This window comes from Mugil cephalus, chromosome 1 (genome assembly GCF_022458985.1).
Source record: "Mugil cephalus isolate CIBA_MC_2020 chromosome 1, CIBA_Mcephalus_1.1, whole genome shotgun sequence".
Lineage (NCBI taxonomy): Eukaryota > Metazoa > Chordata > Actinopteri > Mugiliformes > Mugilidae > Mugil > Mugil cephalus.
In genome coordinates, this window is record NC_061770.1 from 30,377,552 (window position 1) to 30,403,190 (window position 25,639).

Consider the following 25,639-nt stretch of genomic DNA (forward strand, 5'->3'; position numbering starts at 1 on the left):
GGTCATTTGGTGTCTGTAGTAAACTCCTCAAGACCTTCTACCAGTCTATAGTTGCCAGCGTGCTTTTCTTTACTGTGGTGTGCTGGTGGGGCAGGGCCAAGACTGGTGAGGTCGACTGACTCAATAAACTGATGAGAAAAGCTGCTCGGTGGTGGGATTGAACTTGGACTGCTTAGAAACACTGGCTGAGAGGAGGGTGAAGGACAAAATCTGTGCAATATTGGACAATCCCTCTCACCCTCTGCATGATGAGCTGTGACTGATGGGCAGCTCATTCAGCCAGCGGATCATCCCACCCTGGTGCAGAACTGAGCGCTTCAGACGCTCCTTTTTGCCCACTGCCATCAGACTGTACAACAGCACATAGCTCTGACCTCACTGAGCTCATATGTAGCATTGTCACTTTGTTCCCAACTGTTGTCACATGTCTACTGTACTTTCTGTTGCCCGTTGTCCTATTTAATGTAGTTCTTGCCTACTCTCTGTGTCCTATTTAATTAATTATTTTGGGAAAATGGAGGAAATAATATGTATGAATTCATTTCCACTTAGGGCTTCTTGTACGTTTGCACATACCTAGTCAATAAGTCTTGCTATGTAAAAACTGGAATGATTAGCATAAATGTCAATGGCGCTGACTAAGGCCTTTCTGTGTGGAGTTTGCATGTTCTCCCTGTGTCTGCATGGATTCTCTGGGTTCTACTCTGGGTTACTCCCATCGTCCAAAGACATACTCGTTAGGTTCGTTGGTGATTCTAAAAAAAAAACAAAAGTCATGATCATGATTTTCATTTTCTCTTACATACCTTTTTATTTACATCTGTCTTTACCTCACTTTTGCCTTACTCCGTCATCTGCTGTACAACAGTCAATGTAAAACCATGTTTCATTTTTTTTCAAACACTAAATAATTGGATAGAAAATGAAAAACCACCCCATTCAAGAGTAGCATGTTAACAGTGCATTTCTAATTTTATTTTCCTTCATATTTTACAAAACTGCAAATAGATGAAGCCACCAAGTGGTGGTGACACACTGTCAGAGTTCACACGTTTCTACAAACCAACATCAATTAATAGAAGCGCTCAGACGTTGTGGTTGTTTTGAACATCATATGTCAGGCTAGTTATGGCCAGAGCGAAAGATTTAAGAACCACATTTGCAGATACGTGAGACAAGTTAATCAGCAACACAATAATTTCCTGATACAGTCACAGTGACTAACCCTGAGTCTCGGAGCATAGCAAGAGGCCTGTTAACAGCGGATTTAATTCTAGATAAAATATAAATTTCACAATCTCAGTGACTAAACTAGCTTTCATTCACCTGTTGGTTGTCATCCAGACCATCTTTTTCTTTAATATAACATAGAACTTTCTTTTCTTTTGATGATGAGTCATGTTTTATACGTCTGTCTTTTACACAGTGAAGACATCTGAGCAGCAGCAGCAACAGCACCACCATGATGATGGTGAACACAGTCCTTAGGATGGAGTAAATATGACAGCTGTGATCTGGGGAGGGACCATGTTCTGTGAGAGTTTCAGCAGAGAAAGAAATTACATCATGAGACACAGTGGTTAATAAAATGGTTGTGTCTAAATAGAAGTGAAAGAAGAAAGAAGCAAACTATTTCATCTCTCAAAGGGCCTTGCATGCAACAGGATGGTTCCCAGGTTATTTGTTTAGTGATTTAACAATTAAACAGCGTAGTTCAGATAAAGTCCTCTTACCATTACACTTGCAGGACGAGGTAAGATTCATCTCTTCATGAAAATATGGTGTAGATGAGGACAGGGGGGTTAGATTTAAAAAAAAAAAAAGAAAAAAAAAGGGAACTTACATGACAAGTATTCGTTATTATGATTAAAATCTTGAAATTGACATGTCTCACCTCTAACAGTCAGCCAGCTCTGTGGTGATTCTCCAACTCCAGAGATGTGACATTTATAGAATCCTTGATCAGGCACAGAGACTGTTTTAATAATCAGATTTCCTGTGGAGCTTCTCCACATTTGGACTCCATCTTTATAGAAATCAGCTTTGATGTTGGAAGAAGAATTTTTTGTTCTACAGCTCAGAGTCACATCTTCTCCCTCCATCACAGGAAGAGCAGGACTCTCCAGGATCACAGAACCATCTGAAGAACACAATCATATTATTTATCAAGAAATCATGTTGACATAATCACAAAATATCACAGCCTCACTGCAAACATACAAGGAACATTGATGTTGATGATGTTTCTTCTCTCTCCTCCTTCTTGACACCAGTACTTTCCAGAGTCAACTTGATAAACTCTTTCAATGGTGCAGGTAGGTCCTCTTGATGTTCTGTTATCAGTAGTGCAACACTTCCCCCCAATCGTTTTATCAACATCACAGTAAAAGACTCCATCACAGTACAAAGTGACCGACTCATGTGCAAAGAACTGCAGTCTGTTTGGAGAGATACGAAGAAAAGCTGCATCTGAGACAAAAAAAAATACAGACAAATTCAGTTTAGACATTTACTTCTGTGAACTGATGGATGATATGTACATCAAAGAAGTATAAAAGTAACACAGGAACTCTTGCGATGATTAATCACAACAATCTCAAGATATTTTTGCCTCTTTTCTCCAACTGCCCAGCAAAAAACCAACTCACCAATTTCCCGATCCTGTGCACACAGCAGGATCATCACATTCACTAAAGAAGTAAAGGACATAGATGAATCAATACGTTTTATTGACTCCTACAGCTGATCGTGATGTTCAGCATATTTTCTATTAAATGTTGGTGAAGAGTAATAGCATTAAACTTAAGTTCTCTCACTCAATAATCACTAAATAATGTTCATAGACTTTCACGTACATGAGCATTTCAATTGTAAATAAAGTAAGTTTTAATCAGGAAAGGAGTCAGTACTCACACAGCGCGATGCAGAAAGCTCTGACCTCCATGTTGTCTTGACGCTGACTGACTGATGTGTGAAGTGAGAAGTGATCTCTTCCTGTGTGACTGTAGAGAAGCGGAGGTAATACAAACATGCAAGCTAAAAGAGGGGGCTGAGTTTATGTGAAAGCTCAGCCCAAGGACCAGATACTTCAGTGCATAGGTGGGATTTCCATTGTTAAGTATGAAAAAAACAAAAAAACAAAAACAAAACAAAAAAAAACAACCCTGATAGGCCTCACTGTAAAACCAGTTAGATCGCCCTTATACCTGTTAATATATGTATATATATATATTTAACACTAATTTGACAGGTAATCTATCAAAATGTGAATTTGCCAAGGTCACTGTAACATACTTGTCCAGTGAGGGCTGAAGTGGAAGCCATTGATAAGTACCCTGTCCCAACAACAAAAAGCTGGGGAGTTTTTTGGGAGGGGTTGGTGGGGTTTTTATCACTGTTTTCATCAAAACTTGGCCACTGTGGCAGCTCCACTAACAAACCTCTTGACTAAAAAAGCTGTAATTACTTTGTCTTCCCAGTGTCACTCCACTTTTTTGTAGTGAAACACCATCAGGTGGATGCCAGCAGAGTACTTCTACAGGGTAGTGAAGGGGGTACTGACCACCCAGTTTGTTTCTTCTCATGGTTCAAGTGTCACCAATTAAACTATTCAGTTCTTGAGGAAGAGCATTAACATGGGCCCTTCAGTTTTTTGGGAAGTATATGTGGGATGTGGTGTGATGCCGGTGTACACTGATCATAACCCTCTCATCTTTCTGTCCAGTATGCAGAACAATAACAAACAGGTTACTATTTTTAGAACTCTTGCTTACTCTGAACATTTGCCATATCAATGGTAGATGGGAGAATGAGATGGCAGTTGCTCTCTCTTGGACTTAGAGGGAACATTCACATTTACAAAGACCCAAAGGGGTCTCCTTTTTTATGGGGGTGGGGTCTTTACAGGTGTTCACCTTGGGCTGGTTTCACTGCTGCTTTGCAAGGCCCTTTGGTTGTGTTGCTCTCCTGCTCTTTTGTCTTCCTGGTTGCTGTGAAGCTCTGCCTCTTCTGTAGGGAGGCATTGTTGACAGGCTATAACTGTGAGGGAGTCTATAAAAGCCAGATTCCCTCAGTTTATTCGCTCTCTGCCAAGATCCTGTCTGTTTCCGTTTGGATTGTTTACTTTGTTTTGTACCACACATCAACATTACATGCATTTTCATTGCATGCAATATGTTTATCTCACACCGATTACTGACTTCATACCTCATACATTTTTATTGGTTTTGTCATGTTTTCAAGTAGAACCAAACCAAAACTGATCTTTCAGTGTGGACCTGCCTTCTTTGTTGATTGTATTGATTGAATTGAGAACAATTTCTCATTTACAATGCTGACCTGGGCAAGAGGCAGCACAGAGAGTCAGTGGCCTAAACGATCCTTTGCCTCTGTTCTCTGCAGAAAGGCTCGAGATCTCTTTGTGTCTTTACCACATGGCCACATCCAGTGAGGAAGGTCTTCATGGTTGAAATAGCTCCACCCAGGGTCTCTCAGACCTTCTTCTCTTCACTTGTGTGGTCAGAGTTAAGGAAATCAGGATAACTGATTTCTGGCCAAATGTCAGTGTCCATGGATCATTATTTGGTAGTTTGTATGGATCGTTGTGGATTCCAATTGTCCGTGATTTTATCTGATAATCCACTTTTTTCCCAGTCTAGCTGTATTTACTGCTACATTTCACCACGTTTTTGCCACTCAGGGGGCATGGCCCGGGCATCAGTGCATACCCTCTATTACACCTTTCCTCACCATAAAGGGGAGCTCACTGGGCCGGGCTTTTAAGTTGCTACTAAGATTGTCACAAGATGAAGAGGGGAATAAGGGGAGGAAACAAAAGAACTTTAATGAATATTTGTATAATGGAGAACAACAGACACTGCAGTGACACGGCAAGAAGTCCAATAAAAGGTCCAGGACTGGACAGACACAGTTACAAAAGATAAGACAGGACTATATAGGGAGAGTAATGAGACGCAGGTCATGCTAATAACAAAGAAGCATGCAAACTACAGACAAGGAAAGAAGAGTTCAAAAGACACAGGTGAGGTGTGTTGGTGAAGTAAAACCAGCATAAATAAAACAGGAAGTTAGCTCAAAGAATGACCTTTCCTTGACCATGGCCGCAGTGTCTTCAAACTACAGATGATCCAAGAAATTCAAAGAAGAAAATTCAGAGTAATGGATCCGTCTCTGAATGTTTTGTCAGAATGTAGGAAGGTCGACTCACTGAGCTTTAATAAGACATAATCCTCAAGACTATTCTCAGTGTGAAAGTGACTGTACCACAAGTTCTTTTATAAGGACGTTTATGAATTTCACTCTTAAAGCCGAGGAACATTCTGCTATAGTTATAATTATCATGACACACGTGAGAAAACATTTTGTACTATGGAACAAACTCAAACAGACGCTCTGAAGTGTAGCATGTGACTTTTATTCTCTCACAAGAAACTCTCGTCTCTTTGGTGACCACAACCTAAGAAAAGGCAATACAACACTTTCAGATACGCAGCTAACTGCATCGTATTTAGAAGCAGCAGCTGCGCTCATCTGATGAGAAACTGTTTGAACAGATGAAGCTGATGGAACAAGTTTGTTAAACTGCCTGACGAAAATAAACCGAAACCTCTCTGATACGTTGGTTAGAGAGCACACGCTGTCAAGATCAACACATTTGAATAGAATAGAATGCCTTTATTGTCATTATACAGCGTATAACAATATTTGTTTTTGAACAGAAAAAAAAGAAAAAGACAACAGGCGTGAGATCAACAGATTTTTAACTTTTCCATTTCAGCTTGTAGAATTACCCAGAACCTTGACAAAGACTTGGCCGGGTTGAGTGGTAGACCACCTACAGATGTAGCTTGTGCATGTAGCTAATTGTGTCACTTCCTGGTTTTCATGTAGATCACAGAGCTCCTCCTTTCAGTCAACGCTTAGCAACCTGCAACACAGCATAGAGAAGACAAATATCATGAAAGTATGACTTCTCTCTACCCATAACAATCTGCTGGGAAATATTTTGAACCTCACGGCCATTTACATGGCACCATCTTAGACACTGACGTATATACAATACTAGAATCAGTTCTTGGAGACAGAGTTTAGGGTTTTGAAGATTCAGACAGGATGTGCAGATGCTACACTGATGAAAGACGAGGACCTCGCTGGCTCAAGATTTCTGAGCTGCTTTTTGAGTTTTTGTTCAGCAGACAGTAAGAACGTGCTCATAGAGAGACAACTGTGTAGCAATGAAGAGATAAAAGTCTGTATTTGACTTACATACTGGACTGTAGAATAGTAGACCTCACCATCAACAGGGCGTGCTGAGGGAGCGCTGGACTCCGCTGCTTTGAAGACAAATCTGTCATTATTGTTTATTACACATGCATCTTCATAGTTATAACAATACACCGTACACAGATAAAGGGATGAACAATGCAATGAATAATTTTAAGTCTGCCCCAGCTGTGGAGTGCCACTCTGGCCCAAAGTGTTCTCTCCATCTTTGTCTGACAGAGAGAAACGGTTAGCTATTACATATCAACTTTATGTTTGTTTTACAGGATTTTTTTCTGCACTGTTTTCTGCACTTTATTCTAGACCACTATGATCCATATAAACACAGACAAAAATAAGTGTACCACACATACAAACAATCACAATAATAAAACACAGCATCCGGCTATGTAGTAGTATGTAATCTGATCAGTTTTTGAATTTGGGTCATTATAATATTAACCAAATATAAACTGATACAGAGACTTAAATAACTAAAGACAAGTCTCAAGTTGTACATTCACCTATGTGTAACTAAAGCTAACACCAGCACCAAGATTTTGATCACCTGCACCATCACGTCAAACAACGGAAATGTAGAGTAGCTAACTGCTAACTGTGGTGTATGAGGTTAGAGGAAATACCGTTCTTCTTCCTGGTCTTCGTTACAGTAGCATACATTGCTGGGCTTGCTTCAGGTGCACTGGCCTGTACAGAGACTAGAAAAAAAAAACATGACAATAAATGTATATATATATATATATATCCTTTCTGTTAAATCCTTTTACTTTAAACCTACCTGTCTGATGCTGTGATGAGTCTGAATTAGTCACTGCGGATGAATGTGGACAAATTTCTGCAAAAAAAATATGGTATTTTAAATAAGGCCATGGAACTGAAGTATACAGAGGAACTGATATTCCAACAAAAGCATTTATAATTTGAAAAGCTTCAGCCCTAACACCCAACCCTGAGGAACTCTACTATGAATTTTGTGTACGTGGAAGAATCGCGATGAGGTAAAGCAAAAGCAGTGAGCTCATTGAGTAAAGTTCAAGTCATGTTCTTCACCTCTGCAACAGGCAAATCTGCCAAAGCAGATTAGTAGTCCCACGACCAACAAGAGCAGTATCAACAAGACAGCAATGACGATCCAAAATGTAATTGAGGAGGAAAAGGAGGCAGGATTAGAGTCTTCGTATTCTTCTTCTGGTCGGTCAGGTTCAGTAGAAACTTAAGAAGATGGGAATTATTTGAGACTGTAAACACATGCATGGTATAATCTATGAATACTTTATGAATCTTATTTTGCGTCTTAAACGTTTCTCACCTCCAACAGTCAGCCAGCTCTGTGGTGATTCTCCAACTCCAGAGATGTTACATTTGTAGAATCCTTGATCAGACATAGAGACATTTCTGATGATCAGATTTCCTGTGGAGCTTCTCCACATGCGGACTCCATCTTTATAGAAATCAGCTTGGATGTTGGAGGAAAATTTTCTGGTTCTGCAGCTCAGAGTCAGATCTTCTCCCCCCATCACAGGAAGAGCAGGACTCTCCAGGATCACAGAACCATCTAAAGAACATGATCATATGTAATTATCATGAAATCATGTTGAGATAATCACAAAATATCACTGCCTCACTGCAAACATACAAGTGCCATTGATGTTGATGATGTTTCTTCTCTGTCCTCCTTCCTCACACCAGTACTTTCCAGAATCAACTCGATGAATATTTTGAATGGTGCAGGTAGGTCCTCTTGATGTTCTGTCATCAGTGGTGCAACATGAGGACTTCCCCCTAATTGATTTATGTTCAACATCACAGTAAAAGACTCCGTCACAGTACAGAGTGACCGACTCATATTCAAGGAACTGCAGTTTGTTTGGAGAGATACGAAGAAAAGCTGCATCTGAGACAAAGAAAGACAGAAATTCAGTTTAGACATTTACTCCTGATGGACCTGATAGACAATATCTACAACATTTAAAAGCAGACGGGAATAGAGGAACTTGTGTGATGAATAAACACACCAACATCAAGATATGTTTGCTTCTTTTCTACAACTGCCCAACAAAAAATCTGCTCACCAACTTCTTGATCCTGTGCACACAGCAGGATCATCACAGTCACTGAGGATTGCAAAGAAAATAGACCAATCAATAAAAGTTTTGTCGTCTTCTACAGCTGATCAGGACATTCCGCATATTCTCTCCTAAATGTTGTAGCTAGTGAAGAATACTACTTCAGTCAAAAGCACTAAACAGTGTTCAATGACTTCCACATGCATGAGGTTTTTAAGTTTAAATAGAGTCTTTGTCATTAGGTTTTAACCTGTAAAGGAGCCAATACTCACACAGTGTGATGCAGAAAGCTCTGACCTCCATGTTGTCTTGACGCTGACTGACTGAAGTATAAAGTGAGAAGTGGTCTCTTCCTGTGTGACTTCTGAGAAGTAGGAGTGGTGGAAATAGCCTAAATTTCAGTGGGTGGAGCGAAGGCAGAGCAAGTCTACGTTCAGTGCAACTCTGATGTTTGTTTATTGTCTTCCATGTTGGTTTGTTGCTTTATTAGCATTCTAATATATACTTATATATACTTAGCCCTAAGAGTACTGGAGGTGGAAGTCACCTTTAAAGTGAAAAATCAAAGTGTTATCCTTCTCAACTCATTCAGCATCCCCTTGACTAGAAATGGATCAAAAGTTTATAAAAAAAAAAAATAAATACCAAAAGCTCACATATTCTACAAAGGTTCTAGTAAAAATAGAACCATTTTCACATGTGGATAAAAACAAAAAACCCAAAGTGACAGGGAAGCTGGCTACAGAATAGTAAGGCAATGTACACAATTCAACATTTGGTCATTTGGCTATTGTGCACATCATAGAATCCATAAAAATAATGATAAAAGTTAAAAAAAAAAAAAAAGAAAAAAAAAAAGACCTGAGATTCTTAAGGAACTAGAGTCTACTCAGGCATCACTGTTGTCCCTCTAGTTCAGCCTGTTGATCATGTGGACTCCCAGGTACTTGTAGAGGTCCCCTACCTCCACCTCCAGGCCCTTCATGGTGATGGGTGGCCCACTGGGGGGCTCCACTGGTGGCCACTCTTGGTCTTGAAGTCAACAACCAGTTCTTTGTTCTTGTCCATATACAGGAGAAGGGTTAGGTTTGCCTGTGACCACTCCACAAAGTCCATGTTAAGTGTCCTATACTTAACCTCCTATCCCTCTCTAATACACCCAACCACTGCAGAGTCATCAGAGAACCAGAGCTGTACTGGAAATCTGAGGTGTAGAAAGCAGATGGAGACAGGAGAGTCCCCTTTACTGCCCCCACTTTACTGACAATATTTTTAGTCCTGCAGAGCATTCGCAACTGTCCTTGTGGAGACAGGCTGCCTCTTTGCTGCATGAACAGAATTCTATTGTCCTGGGTCATAGAATGAACAAACTGGTGGAAAGTGGGGAGAACATTGTCCATGGTGACATTATTAAAGTCCCAAGAAATGGCTATGCGGGCTTTCAGGTGTTTGGAATTTTGCATGGGGGAGTAAACTCCAATGACAGAGGTGAATTCACTGGTTAAATAATGTGAACACATTCCCACAGCTAAAAGTTCAATGTCTGGTGTACAGACATGCTCATTCACAGTTATATGAGTAGATCCCATCTCCCTCCTTCTTATCGCTCAGGAGCTCATCTCTATCCATCCATAGTCTTTTTTTCTTATCATTGTCTGCATTTGTCCACATAGTTATACACCACAGGGTGTCAATGTTATCCAAAATTGATGCAGCTATATTCTTGCAGTAGAATATTTTCTTTTTTCACTCAGAGCCGGCCCAAGTCTCCATGGCGCTCTAAACAAAATTAGATGTTTCTACCATGAATATTGATTGTTAACCATGCACACGCCTGCTATGAACTCATTGCAGCTCTGATTATCCTATTGTCAGTGTGACATGTCTTTACACATGTATCTGTAATATACTGAAATTATGCTATTTCAGGTGTAATGAAGTTTATTTTTGTTGCAACTCGACAGCAAGTACAGTCAAAACTACTCTGAATCAGTCAAAATATACAAACATAATTTTTAGTTTATTACTTTTGTTTTCAGAAACCTGGAGGGGCAATGTGCAAAAAATGATTATAATTATATAGGTAGGGATTAATTTGAGCCTGGTACTTATTTGGGCAGATCGGGTACCTGTCAAAAAATAAACAAACACACAAAAACAAAAAAAAATGTTTAAATTAAAACAATAACATGCATTAATTTACAGAACAACCAAGAATTTCATGCTGTTTAAGATTTAACGTCATTTGAAAGAGTTGGAGATCTGTTGACACACTGAAAAGCTGGGCCAACAAACCACGCCCCTGACACAGAAAAAATAAAATAAAATAAACTTTAAATTTGGCGCATCTGAGGAGCAAGCAGAGAGGAAAAACGATTACCATTTCAACGAAACAGACAGTTAAATTTACTTCCTTTTTTCAAAAAAAGAGTTGCATAACACTTCAAAACGAGTCAGAAAAATCTCCACAAGTGGCGACAAGGGCAGTTGCAGCGGTCATGTTGATGGTCAAAACCGGCTGCAGCAGGAGGCTAGAGGCGCAACAGCTAGCCGGGTTCACCAACAGCTAGCCAAGCTGGGGCAGGAGGCTGGCACCATGGCAGCAGCTGGTCAGGTTCACCACCAGACGGAGCAGCTAGCCTAAATCAATTTCCCTTTGGGGGCAATTCTTTTCATACGTAGTAATTAAATATATACTATATGGTGACAGTCTGTCCCTTATCTGATACATTACCCACAGTTGAGCCTGAGGATAATGATAAGTGATAAGTGTCCCTATTTCTATTCCTATGCTTTCAGTCGAAGTTGAGGAAGCATAACTCTGCACCATGACCCTGTGACCCTTGATGCGATGTATTAAGATTGGGGGGGAGAAGATGAATGGGGTGAGGTCAGAGGACTGCAGCACACTGTCCTGCAGCCTTCCTCCAACTCATAGAGTCTTGAAGCTAGGTAAGGACATACTATGGTCCGGGATATCTGCAGCGCTTCTTCTAAAGTTGAATGGGAATCTCAGACCTTACTCCAGAATGCACAGAGGGCATGGACAGAGCTAGCAGTTCCTCTCGTATATACACAAACAGATCATCAGGATTAATGATATGAAGACCCTAAATGGACTGACGATGAGGAGGCAGGGAATCCAGGAACATTTTGTTTGATAGAAAATAAACAGGAAAACACAAAGAGCTGCAGAAGGCAAGAAAATACAAAAGAATCAAAACACGGCAGGACAAAAAATAAATAAATAAATAAATAAAATAAAAAAAATTTCAGGAACACAACACACAAGGAAATAACATCAACGACACAACAGGGAACAAAGGGAAGGCAGGGCTATAAATACAAGGGCTAAGGGCTGACAAGATACAGCTGACATGAATCAGAAACCAATAAATAATCAAGGGACACACGAGGAAACACAGACAGGAAATCCAGAAACTTAACAAAATAAAACAGGAAACACAAAACATGACACAGACAGACATGACATAAACACAAGAAGGCTAGACAGACAGGAAGTTACAAAACTTGAAAAAATAAAACGGGAAACTCAAAACATGACACAAGACATAATCATGACACAGATGGCCACTCTGGTGAGCACTACAGCTAAATATAAAAGGTCCTCAACAATGAAAAAAAAAAAAAAAAAAAGTAGCTTAAAAAGCTGCAAAAATTAAAACGCAAATAAAGCCAAAAAACATTATGATTGTTTTTTGGCATAGAAAGATGAGGATACGTTAGAAAACAAAAGTTTGGAGTAACACATAAAGAAAAAAAAAACTATGCAAACCTACTGGTGACCTGCAGTCACTCTTCCAGGCACATTTAAAAAAAAAAATAAAAAATAAAAAAATTAGCCATGGCTGTGAGTGTGACTGGCTGTCCTCTGTAATGGTTGTCCAGTTACAGAGGAAAAGAGGTAATAGTAAATTAATCAATAAATGGATCATGAGGATCAAGATTTAAATTTTCTCATACATCCCATCGTTCCCTCACTTCTGCCTTACACTGTACAATTCAGATACACATTATAATTAAAAACCATGAGTAGTCTGTGAATACATATCAAAGTTTATTATTCTTCAGATTTTAAAAAGCTGAAAACAGAGGAAGACAGCAAATGGTGACACACTGTCAGAGGTCACACGTTGCTTCAAACCAACATCAATTAATAGAAGCGCTCAGACAAGTGGTTATTTTGAACATCATACGTCAGGCTGGTTACGGCCACAGTGACAGGTTTAAAAAAAAAAAAAATAATAAAAAAAACCTTGCAGACATGTTACACAAGTTTCTTAGTAAGAGGCTAATTTCCTGATACAGTCACTTTGTCTAACCATGGGACTAGAAGCAGACATTCAGCTTGACAGCAATGAGCTTAATTCTCAATGAAATGTGACAGTAGGCATGATGAAATATTAACTCCATGATCTTAGCTACTAAACTAGCTTCTGTCCACCGGTTGCTTTTCATCCAGACCATCGCTTTGCTTTAAAATAACAGAAAACCCTCTTTTTGTCTGTGGGAGATGAATCATGTTTTATACGTCTGTCTAATACACAGTAAAGACATCCGAGCAGCAGCAGCAACAGCACCAACACCATGATGATGGTGAAGGTGGTCTTTAGGATGGGGCAGATGTGACTGTTTGGATCTGGGGAGGAACAATGTTCTGTGAGAGTTTCTGCAGAAAAAAAAGACATTATGAGACACAGTGGTTTATAAAGTGGTGACTAAATAAAAGAGAAATCCATTTCATCTCTCAAAAGGCTTTGTATGCAACAGATTTCTTTGCAGAAGTCTTCTTACCATTACACTTGCAGAAGGAGGTAAGATTCATCTCCTGGTAAAAATATGGTGATGAAAACAGTAAAGCTAGAATTTAAAAAATAAATCAATAACAGGAACTTACATCACATGTATTCACTATTAAACTTAAAATCTTAAAATTATTGCATCTCACCTCCAATAGACAGCCAGCTCTGAGGTGATTCTCCAACTCCAGAGATGTTACATTTGTAGAGTCCTTGATCAGACATCAAAACTGATTTGAGGTTCAGATTTCCTGTGGAGCTTCTCCACTTGTGGACTCCATCTTTATAGAAATCAGCTTGGATGTTAGAGGAAGATTTTCTGGTTCTGCAGCTCAGAGTCACATCTTCTCCCTCCATCACAGGAAGAGCAGGACTCTCCAGGATCACAGAACCATCTGAAAAACATGATCATGTTTAATTTATCTTGAAATCATGTTGAGATAATCACAAAATATCACTGCCTCACTGCAAACATACAAACAACATTGATGTTGATGATGTTTCTTCTCTCTCCTCCTTCTTGACACCAGTACTTTCCAGAGTCATCTCGGTAAAAATTTTTAATGGTACAGGTAGGTCCTCTAAATGTTTTGTTATTAGTGGTGCAACATGAGGGCTTCGCCCCAATCGACTTGTGTTCAACATCACAGTAAAAGACTCCTTCACAGTAAAAAGTGACCGACTCAAATTCAAAGAACTGCAGTCTGTTTGGAGAGGTACGAAGAAAAGCTGCATCTGAGATGAAGAAAAACAGAGAAATTCAGTTTAAAATTTACTTCTGTGAACTGATAGATGATGTCTACAACACTTAAAGTAATAGAGGAACTCCTGTGATGATTGAACACATCAATATCAAGATATTTTGTACAACTGTCCAAAAATCTACTCACTGACTTCCTGATCCTGTGCACACAGCAGGATCATCGCAGTCACTGAAGACACAAAGAAAATAGACAAATCAATAAAAGTTTAGTTTTCTCTGAACATATTTTCTATTAAACATGGTAGATGGTGACAAATATTATTAAACGTGTTAAATTTTTAAGTTAACACAAAATAATGTGTAATAAAAATGCTGACTTTCACATGCATGAAGTTTTTAATTGTAAATAAGTTAAGTTTTAATCACGAGAGGACCCAGTACTCACACAGTGTGATGCAAAAAGCTCTGACCTCCATGTTGTCTTGATGCTGACTGACTGAAGTATGAAGTGAGCAGTGATCTCTTCCTGTGTGACTGTTGAGAAGCGGAGGTGATGCAAATAGCGTCAGTGTTTTAGCTAAACATAGGTGGGTGGTGCAAAACACAAAGGCAAAGCGAATCTGTGGTTCACCTTTGAAAGAGAGCACATCAAGACGGCTTGCAGGAGTTTCAAACCCCTTGCATATTTTTTTAAAAAATGTCTAAGCAATGATCTACACACTAGGCTTTTACATACTGTCCACAAGGCGACTGCTACTGCCTGACACCAGTAGATCTTGACTGTTAATGGGTTGCAAGTTAGAAGAAGGGGCTGAGTTTATGTCACAGCTCAGCTGAAGGGCCCAAATATTTCAGTGCATAGGTGGGGATTTCTAGGGTCTGATATGAAAAAACCCAGACAGGCCTCACTTGAAAACCAGTTATATTCCACTCATATCGACCATTCTTTATTTGTAGAGCACTTTCCATACATAAAAATGCAACACAAAATGATTTACATTAAAAACAAATACCCCTTGCTCATCTATACCCCAGACCCTCATTTGAGCACACACACTGACACACAGCATACTACACACATGCATACTACCAAGCCCAGACTATCTCCAACCCAAGATAAAATACAGTATGGCTGAGCACTGAGGGACCAGGTGAGGAAACATCGTTCTTTAGGCACTGTCTACACTGAGATGTGTCACAGCCTACAGCTACGGAGGACGCAGGCACAAAGACCACCCTGACCTAGACAGAGAGGGGCCCACACCACAGTCATAAAACTGGGGAGCAGGAGCCACAACCCTCCAGGCCAGGACAAGTCCCAGGGTGGCACACCTGTAGGCAGGCCAGACATAACTCCTGGAGTGGAGGGCCCCTGTGAGCAGGCAAAGCTCCGGGCCCAGACAACATACCTGGTCGTGTACTGAGAGACTTTACAGCTTAACTCACAGGTGTCTTCACGGAAATCTCACTGAGTCAGGCTGTTGTCTCCACCACCATCATCCCGGTCCCGAAGAAGTTGTCTCCCTCCTGCTTCAATGACTACGTCCAGTAGCACTCACCCCCATCCTGATGAAGTGCTTTGATCGGCTAGTCATGCATCGGTTTGGGTCCAACCGATCAACCAAAAAACGCCATCTCCACTGAATGTGGACAAGACAAAAGAGATTCTTGTGGACTTCAGGAGAGCGCACACCCACCACGCTCCTCTGTCCATCAATGGTGCTGCTGTGGAGAGGGTGAGCAGCACCAAGTTCCTGGGTGTGCATATCACAGAGGACCTCTCCTGGGACACCAAGACGGCATCACTGGCCAAGAAGACTCAACAGCACCTCTACTTTCTCCGCAAACTGAGGAAAGCCAGAGCCCCAGCCCCCATCATGTGCACCCTCTGCCGTAAGACCCTCCAGCGCACAGTCTTCGTCCGCTTATCTAGGTCCGGGTCGCGGGTGCAGCAGCTTTAGGAGGGAGGTCCAGACGGCCCTCTCCCCGGCCACTTCCAACAGCCCCACTGGAGGATTCCCCAGGCGCTCCCAGGCCAGACAGGAGATATAATCCCTCCATCGCATCCTGGGGGACCCCAAGGCCTTGTACCGGTGGGACATGCCCGGAAATCCTCCAAAGGGAGGCGTTCGGGGGGCATCCTCACCAGATGCCCGAACCACTTGTATCCACGATCTTGTTCTTTCGGTCATCATCCAAAGCTGATGACCATAGGTGAGGGTTGGAACATAGATCAATGTTCAGAGAGGACATGAACCCCCGATTTGTGTATTTGTTGAGTGGAGTGGAGATTGTGAATACCAAAAGTCCAGCCTACAAGGGAAAAATGTCAATGTCCATGGACAACCTGATGTAAATCATTAGTAGAAATGCTGATCCGCCACTGCAGTGTATTCTGGTGTAGGCCTGTATATCTGGACTGTTTTGTTTGAGGGTATCAGGCTGATGCCGACATGTTGATCACACTAAAATCACTATGGAGATAAATTACATAATTTTTTACACAAGGAAATAAGGCTTCAAACGTAATATAGAACTTGAATGAAAATGCTCTTAATTTGAGCACAAATACTAGAGATGGGACGTTTGATACGGAGACTCCGAAGCCTGTTTCACTCTGTTGAAGCAGACTGATTCGAAACGCTGTGTGGAGGCTTGTATCAAATCTCCGTAATCACGTGACCGATGACGTTTGAAGCTTCATACGTCACAACGAAACACCGGAAGTGAGGTGGCTGATTCGAATCTTTGGCGCTGCTTCACTCATTATAAGGAGACGCGAAATGCCCGTGTTGCTGCTACAATTGCAGCTGACCACTAGATGTCACCGGTAGGGTCTGTCTTTGATGCTTTGAAGCTTCGAATCTTTTTTCGGTACAATCAGGAAGAAGCCTCAAAAGCTTCACAAGGCTTCATCTGCCCATCTCTAACAAATACTAACATTGTGGGGCCACGTTGTCGTTGTTGGACCATGTGAAGAACCTCAAAATGTTTTGAGTGTAGGGTTGGCATTAGGGTTAGGATTAGGGAAGTTCAAAGATAGAAACGTGTGTTTATGTGTTTATATTCCTGACAAACTGAACCAGTCACGTGGTCAAAATAAACTGCATACAATAAGTAAACAGATCAGATGGTGAAGAAGGCGTGTATGCTCCATGAAAACACATCTGTTAAGCTTTCCCTCAGACTCTCAGACGTACAAAACAGGTGAGCTGAAATTTTTAATTAAATCTTTCAACAATGATTTCCACAGATTTCATCCAAGTAGAGTGATTTGTTCATACTTATTATTCTTACTTGTGTTTTACTAAAAGCTGGTTAAAATAATACATACACATTGTTGGAAACAATCTAGAGTTGATACAATCGGACGATCCAGGATTGTTGTATCGTCAAGAACCTTCGTTGTCTCTGATTTTTAGACCACCACTGATAAAATGATAGGTAACAACTGTGGTGTTGTTCTTTCTCTCTTGTTGAATCATTGTCATCAGTGTGAGTCCATAAATCTGTGGCAAACAAGTTCATAATGAAAGCAAACATTCAAATATTATTTGTCTGTAAGACACAGTCTTTGACTAAACTTTAGTTCCTACCATATATACAATTACCTTTTCTGTGTATTTGTATCAGAAACAATGGCACATTATTATTGATTTCTCTCAGAGTTCAGATCATCATGATGCTTCATCTAATGGAAGAACTCTTCTTTAAACCTCATTGTGTTGTTATTCTCCTTCTCCTCATACACAACCATGCAGGTAAGAATACACATACATGTGAAATAATCTTACTAGCTACAATTCGTCTAAGATTCTAGTTCGACCCGAACGTCATGTAACTTGAAACCTCACCAAAATGAAGCACTAAGACCAAAGTCTGCTGACACCAGAGATAGAGATGAGTTTATAGAAGTCAAACACATCATATAAAACAATAAAGGATCAACACATCTACCAGCACCGACTCCGTAATCAATCCTGCAACAGCCTTCTCTTGTAATTACTTTTTGTTAATCGTTACCTTTCATCCTGCTTTCACTTTCGGAGAGGTACGTCAGAAATTTTGAGCTCTGTTTGCCATCTATCTACCCCAAGCACCTCCCTGTGAACATCAGAATGCTGCAAGTGGATATTGTGGTATCTGTAAAGATGCAAATGGTGGCTCAAAATGGTGACTTTCAATCCAACAGCTCAAACCCATGAATGAGCGACATATGTTGCGTTCACTGTTGATCTGTCTCCAAGATTGGACACTCATAAATATTCATAATAAAGGGTTTGTAATCAGGTACTTTACATATCCCAAACTATTTTGTCCCCAGCTCTGTCCCAGTTGACTGTACCTTCTCAGCCGGTAGTGGCCACCGTCGGTGATGATGTCCTTCTGCCGTGTCAGCTGAAACCCACAAGAGATGCCTCAGACATGACAGTGGAGTGGTCGAGACAGGACTTGAACCCCCGATTAGTTTTTTTGTTGCGCAATAAATTGGAGCTTGTCAGTAAAAAAAATCCAGTCTATGAGGGAAAAACGTCAATGTCCACAGACAAACTGAAGCTGGGAGACGTTTCACTGAAACTCTCCAAAGTGAAACTGTCTGATGCAGGGACCTACAGATGCCACGTTTAATCAGTGGGTGTAGGATCTACTGTTCAACTGCTTGTTGGTGAGTGAACTGACATCATGTTAATCTTTATTTATAGGGTTATAATCTTAGTACCCTAGTACTCTTGGCACTGGGGGCACATGTGAATGCAGTTTGTTTCTGGTGAAACCTTTTTAAAACATAACAGCTGCCTCTGTACAGGTAATGTTGCTGGGTTTCAATCTTAAGCCTTGTTCAGACCTCACATTAACGTCCAATCTGGGCAATCCATTTTCAACCGTCCAGCTCAGTTCATACATTGCATTAAACTGTGAATATGTTAACAGCTTCTTTCTCTAATGCATCTCTGGTGCTGGGGTCAGATGCAGAATTAAACTGCAGATGGCAGCAAAAATACACTTACAGTGTGCACTTACAGTGTGCGACTAGTTCATTCTGAGTTCATTCTTTGAGTTGTAGGTCAAATGTAAGGTCACCACCATCTCCTTGGTTTTGCTGACATTCAGCTCATGCTAGTTATCATACCAATCCACAAACTCCTGGGCTATGCCATGGGACCATGAGGGGCCTGACACAATAGACATTGACATATTTGACAAGAAGGGAACTGTCGTTCTGAGAGGTCCTGTCCAACTCCCACTGTATACTGTCTTCTCCCAACAAGGACAGAAAAGCCCTCACCTCCGGGTTGCTCCAGAACGACTTTTCCAGTCATCATTTAAAAAAAATGTACTGACACGAGAGCAGAAAGTTGAAAGTGAGCAGCTTACTACCAGTCAAAATAACTCATCTTTCTAATAGTCAAAACAACCTGCTTTGTACCTGGCGCTGCATCATGACGATTTTTTTTTCTGACCAATCAGTAGTAACCAACGTTTTGCGTCACATTTTCAGCCCCAATTCACCTAGTTTGGACCGACCACAGAGAAGGGACTTTTAAGTGCCCAGAAAAGTATCCCTTTGGCCTCATTCGGATCACCTTCTAGTAAGCGATTTAAAGTGGGCAGTGCTGGGCAGTGTATAGGTAGGTCGTGTAGGGAAATCCGGCTTTTGTAAGACAAGGTGTGGGGCTGAAATGTGTTGAAAGCTGAGGAGAACGACAAGAGTCTTGCTGAAATGTTGGGGCGTCCCAAAGCGACTGTGTAAAGTCAATGAATATTTTGACATCAACAGTGTCTGAGCTTGTGTGATGTGCAAATTGGAAAAGGGTCAATCTATGAGTTAGTTACTCTGATGATTTGTTATTTAACAAACCTCTCCATAGCCTTCATCACGAGGGAGGTGAGAGCCACAGGTCTAAAGTCATTAAGTACTTTGGTTGTGCTGTTCTTTGGGATCACAGTGTCTTAGCACATGACTGCAGATGTTTTCCAGCCCAGGTGAGCTGGTCTCTCTAGTTCTCCTCAGGGCTCTTGTCACATCCACGTTGCTGAACGTGAATGAAGTCGGTGGATAGAAGTGTGGTCTTGATATCTTCCAAATGGGTTGTGTTGTAACTGTCAAACCTAGCACAGAAGGAGTTGAGGTCATTGTAGCTTACCACCACCAGTGAGAATGTGTATGAATGAATAATGGGTTCTGTAAAAGTGCTTTGGAGCCACTCTGTGCGTTGAAAAGCGCTATATAAATCCAATTCATTATTATTATTATTATTATTCTTATTATTGGGGAGAGATTCAGGGCTGCAGCCATCTACATGAACAGTGTGTCAGTAGTTGGTCGCAGTGTTCAGAGCAGACATGTTTTTCGGGTTCCTCTGTGTAAATTTTCCTCAACTTTGTTTTTATATTTTTGATTGGCAACTTAAATGGCTCACTTAACTTCCCTATTGACCTCTTTCTTCTCCAATTAAGACCCCATTAGTTTTGTTGAGGATTCTTTGGGCTCCTTCCCACTCCCGGCCCTGTTGTTGGGGAGATTGTGACAACTTTCGAGGAGATAATGCTGTCCACACAGAAAGAGATGTATGAAGGGGTGGTGTCGACTTGCTCATTGATGTTGTCGGAGGGAGTCCAGACTGTGGACTCAAAACATCCTTGGACAGCTAAAACTCCACTGCTTGATGTTACGAATAACTGTTTTGGCTCTCCTTATGATTGGGAGGTATGCTGGAATGAGTAGGATGATGTTGTGTCAGCAGAGCCCAGGGGGGGCTTGATTTACTGCTGAAGACCTTTTAAAGCTTTCCCAGAGGTCAGCAGTGGAAATCACCCAGGATAAATGTTGGTGAGTCTGGAGAAATACATTCCAGATTGTTGAGTGAATTCATGATGTTTTTTTTTAATAGATTTTATTGATTTTTCTCAAAACAAAACATAAACAACATACAGGTACTCTCTCTATTCACACATATATCAAAACAGGAAGAAAAACAAACCACTGTCCAAACCAAAATGAATTTAAGTAGCTCATGACTGTCCTCACTCCAAAAGGTAAAAGAGGCACCAGAAAAGAGAAGGAAAAAGAAAGATCCCACATCCGCCCCTAACTGTTGTATCAGTCACCCTATACACATACTGTGCCTTCGCTCGTCCATGTATAGTGAAAGTAAAAAAAGAAATTACATGAGACAATAACAGGGTGAGTGACATTAATAAAATGGATAAGTAAATGAAATGAAAACAGATTAAATTTAAAATACCTAAATAGATTCAGTACAACAAGTGTATATATATGTATACACACGCACACACACACACACACACACACACACACACACACACACACACACACACACATACATAGAGTTAAATAATCAAATAAAATCAAAGCAAATGCAAAGAAGGGGACATCCTGAGACTAGCAATAGCAGAGATCATAACATAAATCATCTAGTGGAGATATTCAAGTCAAAAGCATATCTCCACTTATTTATAGTGTCCTGGAGGGGCGCGGGTAAGTACCGCAGAAAGGCTGACCATGTTCCCTCAAACAAATTATCATCCCCTTTCATCCGCGCAGTAAGTCTTTCTAAAGGTAAAACTTTATACGTTTCTTGGTACCACTGTGTGATAGTTGGAGGTTTATCTCTTATCCATTGCTTTAAAATACATATTCTAACCAGAAACAGAAGTTTGTCACAGAGTTTAAAATCTGTTCTACTCAGAGATAGTGTTTTTGAAGGCAAACTTCATATGAAGTGGCCAGGATCCTTAGTAACTTTAAATGAGAAAATTTTACTCAATTCCTGGGCTACATTGCTCCAAACCTTGCAATCAAACAGCACTCACAAAAGCAATGAATGTATGTCCCAACAGACAATTTACATTTGGTGCAGAGGGGAGAGGTCCGGTTATCCATCTTGTTAAGAATGAATGGTGTTATGTGGGATCTATGCAGTATCTTATATTGGGTTTCTCTCATTTGGTTGCAAATAAATGTGGTTTTGGCAGAGATTATTGCTTCATGCCAGTCATCTTCGATGAACTGACCCCCAAGATCACATTCCTACTTCTGTATCAGCTTCCTTATATCTGAGGGATCTAAGGAGTAGATTCATGATGTGTTTGGTGGAAATGGCAGCATAGGCTCTCGGATGAATGTAAACCAGAATGAGAAGATAGTAGGGCCGGAGAGAGACGGCCAAGAGTTCAATGTCTGTGGTGCACAGTTCCACACTCACAACGACTGTCAAACAACAGTGAGTATTTCCATACAAACACACTCTGCCGCCATATTATTTCCCAATGAGCTCTGCATCCCTGTCTAGTCTTAAAAGGGGGGCTAAACTGTCAATATGCTGAATGCTCACTCTCATTTAATCAAGTCTTTGTAAAGCAAGAATTGAGGCATTCCTGTATGCATGCACTTGACTAATGTTAGCTTGTAGTTTATCTAGCTTGTTCCAGAGCGAGCGCACATTGTTTACATGTCTCCTCCATTAATCTCGCATGTTTTTCACATTGTTTCTTCTCCTTCCTGCTTAACTTATGTTTGTGGTAAGAGGAGTTACTGTGGTGAGATGAGTCCTTCAGAGTATTTCCTTGTGAAACAAATCTGCGCTGATGCAAGTTCAGGGTTAATTCTGAGATGTTGCAGGAAGTCTCTGGTGTTCAGCTCATCGCCAGGGAAATGAAGTCCATTAGTGGGGACAAACTTCCATGAGAGGAAAAAGTGTGACAGAAGTAGTAATGTCCTGAGAAGTGCACAGGTGTCCATGGTGAGGGGAATACTCTGAGAAAAGTCACATTTTATTTGAATCACACCAGTTTGTGTTAATAATTCTTGAGATTTGAAGCCACTTGTTACAAGTTGAACTGGATCAAATAATTTATGGTGGACATAAACTAGACTGTGAGTTGGAAACTCCTCATGTACAAATACTGTCACTGTGTGATGGTTGCATTTTACCTCAAGTACGATGAAACCTGAGCTGGATTCAAGTTTTTTCAGATCTCCAGTAACACAATAAATCATTTTAATAATTACATGTGTTTGCTACAACAATTCATTTTTGAACGGATGTTGATATAAAACTGCAAACAGTGCTTTATCAACAATGTAGCTTTCACTTTTTGCATGTTTGTCACTTGTAACATAAACAGGAGTTCCTTAGATAAGGGACTTCTACAAAGAACTGAATGACGCATGTGACTATTTTTGCAAATGAGGAATTTCACTATTTGATGGTTAATTAATGAAGGTCTGATGTTCTTCTTTCTATCTTTAGGTACAGCTTCATCCATTGTCCTCAGTCTAGTGAACACTGAGAACGATGACAGAGACAGAGGAGGAGTGGTGTTACAGTGTGAATCCAGAGGCTGGTATCCAGAGCCTGAGGTGTTGTGGCTGGACGCTGAGGGAAACCTGCTCTCTGCTGGACCTCCAGAGACAGTCAGAGGTCCTGATGACCTCTATACTGTCAGCAGCAGAGTGACTGTGGACAAAAGATACAACAACAGCTTCACCTGTAGAGTCCAAAACAACAACATCCACCAGACCAGAGAGGCTCACATACATGTTTCAGGTAGAACATGGCTGCTGGTGTTTAGAAGAACAATGTTATAAACTCTGATGTTTTAATGTGTCTGTGTTTCATTGTTGCAGGTGATGTGTTTGTTGCTGGGAACAGTCCTGCTGGTCACATCACCATCAGCCTGGTGGTGATTTTCATCGTTATTGTTGCACTTGTCTTCTTGGTGGTGAAATGTCGCAGACATAGAAGTAAGTCTGTCATCACTTGTGTCTAAATGTTCAGGTAGTTGAGGAACTTCTTGTTGCAAACAGTAATAAATAAATAGCTATGTTTTTTGTTTTTTGTTTTTTTTTTCAAAAATAATAATGAGTTAGAGAGAATATTTCAGTTCTGTCCCCCTCTTTCCTCCCTCATACTGTTGCTTTTTTTTCTTCACATCAGGAAAAATTGCGACAACTTCAATAACGGGAACTTCAAGGAACCATGAAGAACTTAAATTGGTCGTGGAGGAAGAAAGACAAATGGTAAAAGACACAGGAGAGAGACAGAACATCAGGGACCTGGATGAGAAAGAAACAGACCTCAATAAAAAGTTAAAAGATCTAGAGGAAGAATATATGTATGTGGCAGACATGGTTAATTTATTTGAAAAGAAAAAGAAGGATGCAAAGAATCGAATGGTCAAGGCAAAACAAAGTAGAGATAAATATCAACGTGAGCTGGAAGCCAAACAAAAACAAGACATATCAAATCTTGAAACAAGGCAGCAACTTATTGAGAAAGCATTAGAAAAATACGAGTACGATCATAAGCAGGCAGTATATTTGATTAATCTGCTGATAGAGAGGAAGAAAGTCTTGGATGATGACAGGAAGAAGATTAATGAACAGCTGAAGGAGATAAAGATTAAGAGAGATGAAGGTGAAACAATGATCAGTTCAGACTAGTAATTTAAAGGAACTGTTCCACTCTAATAAAATAATCACATATGTTGAAGCACTAAGGTGTGATAAATACTGACTGTGAATCATCTTAGTGAGAGTTATTGTTCTCTTTTTTTTTGTCTTCAAAAATACTGAAAACAGAAAGTGTCATTGGTTCATGTGGACACTGATGTAAAAGTTCACATTTATTTTCAACAGCACAGATACCTGCTACTTTATATGAACACTTTGTCTAATGGCTTCCAAATTTAATGTGTTAGCTTCCATGTTTGGTTTTAATGTATGCACACTGCACACACTGTATTTAGCTGTTTTGTTTTGTTTTTGTTGTTGTTGTTTTGCGAAGCTTTACCCACTTCTTAAAAGTGTACACGAATAAAACTATTTAAGATGTTAGAAAACATTTCATTCTGTTTGTGTTCTGTATCTTGACTTTGTTCATTGGAGATTTAATAAATTTGCATTTGAATCATCAATCAATCGATCCATTTAGGCCAAAATATAGTGAGTTTAATTGAAGAGTTTAATGCTAGAAACTGTACAGATGACGATGAATTCTAACTAAAAGCAACACACACAACAAGACCTCTCCATCTTTACTGAGCAACCTGTGGTGAGGGTAGAATTAGTATGGATTCGTGCTGATCTAAGTTATAGCAAACAAGAGCAACTTATTTCTACCTCATGGTTATACCAAGTTACAACCTGCAAACAGGTGACAGTGAATCGAAGACTGAAGGAGACAAAAGTGTAGCGTTGTATTAAACGTTAGTGAGTCTGGAGGATGTGTGGGCTGGTCACTGATATTGTGGCTGGTCCAAGGGATGGATTAGAAAGTGGACAAATGTACATAGCTGCTATGCCTGACTTGTCCAGTAGGGGTCCCACTGTTTTAACACTGAACAGCAGATGGAAACAAACATTTCACTTTGTAAAAGAGTTGCTAATTAAAATTGCAAACATTTTCATAATGTGCTGCCACTTCTATCTAAAACAAAGTTGAGAACATTTTAATAGATAGATAGATAGATAGATAGATAGATAGATAGATAGATAGATAGATAGATAGATAGATAGATAGATAGATAGATAGATAGATAGATAGATAGATAGATAGATAATTGCCCAGTCCTTGCTAACTTTGCTAAGATTGCTACATGTAAAACTTGTCACACTGACCTGAAGGATCTTTATTTTGACATGTTTTCCTGTTTCAGAAGTCTTAGCTTCAAGGAACTCTTTAATTCCACTTTTGTCACAGTTGAATCTGTCTCTGCAGAGT

General features: G+C 40.2%; 1 protein-coding gene and 1 long non-coding RNA gene across 3 annotated transcripts; both read right to left on the reverse strand.

Annotated features, from left to right (window-relative positions):
- Positions 1–5,415: 5,415 nt before the first annotated feature.
- On the reverse strand, positions 5,416–14,434 carry LOC125019791 (low affinity immunoglobulin gamma Fc region receptor II-like). 2 transcript variants are annotated; one of them, XM_047604757.1, is made up of 9 exons: positions 14,338–14,434; positions 14,080–14,121; positions 13,667–13,924; positions 7,613–7,858; positions 7,354–7,515; positions 7,082–7,138; positions 6,927–7,001; positions 6,286–6,350; positions 5,416–5,947 (listed from the first exon to the last, which is right to left on the reverse strand). In XM_047604757.1, exons 1-9 carry the CDS (start codon positions 14,366–14,368, stop codon positions 5,933–5,935), a joined length of 951 nt encoding a protein of 316 aa, XP_047460713.1. In that variant the 5' UTR covers positions 14,369–14,434; the 3' UTR covers positions 5,416–5,932. The 2 variants fall into 2 exon arrangements, with proteins under 2 accessions (XP_047460713.1, XP_047460717.1); XM_047604761.1 differs by lacking the exons at positions 5,416–5,947; positions 6,286–6,350; positions 6,927–7,001; ... (1 more) ...; positions 7,354–7,515; positions 7,613–7,858 and adding exons at positions 12,429–13,059; positions 13,185–13,250; positions 13,339–13,584.
- Positions 7,961–9,115, reverse strand: LOC125019808. Its single transcript, XR_007114125.1, has 3 exons — positions 8,642–9,115; positions 8,376–8,417; positions 7,961–8,197 (listed from the first exon to the last, which is right to left on the reverse strand). It is a non-coding gene; the product is annotated as an uncharacterized LOC125019808 (long non-coding RNA).
- Positions 14,435–25,639: the final 11,205 nt, after the last annotated feature.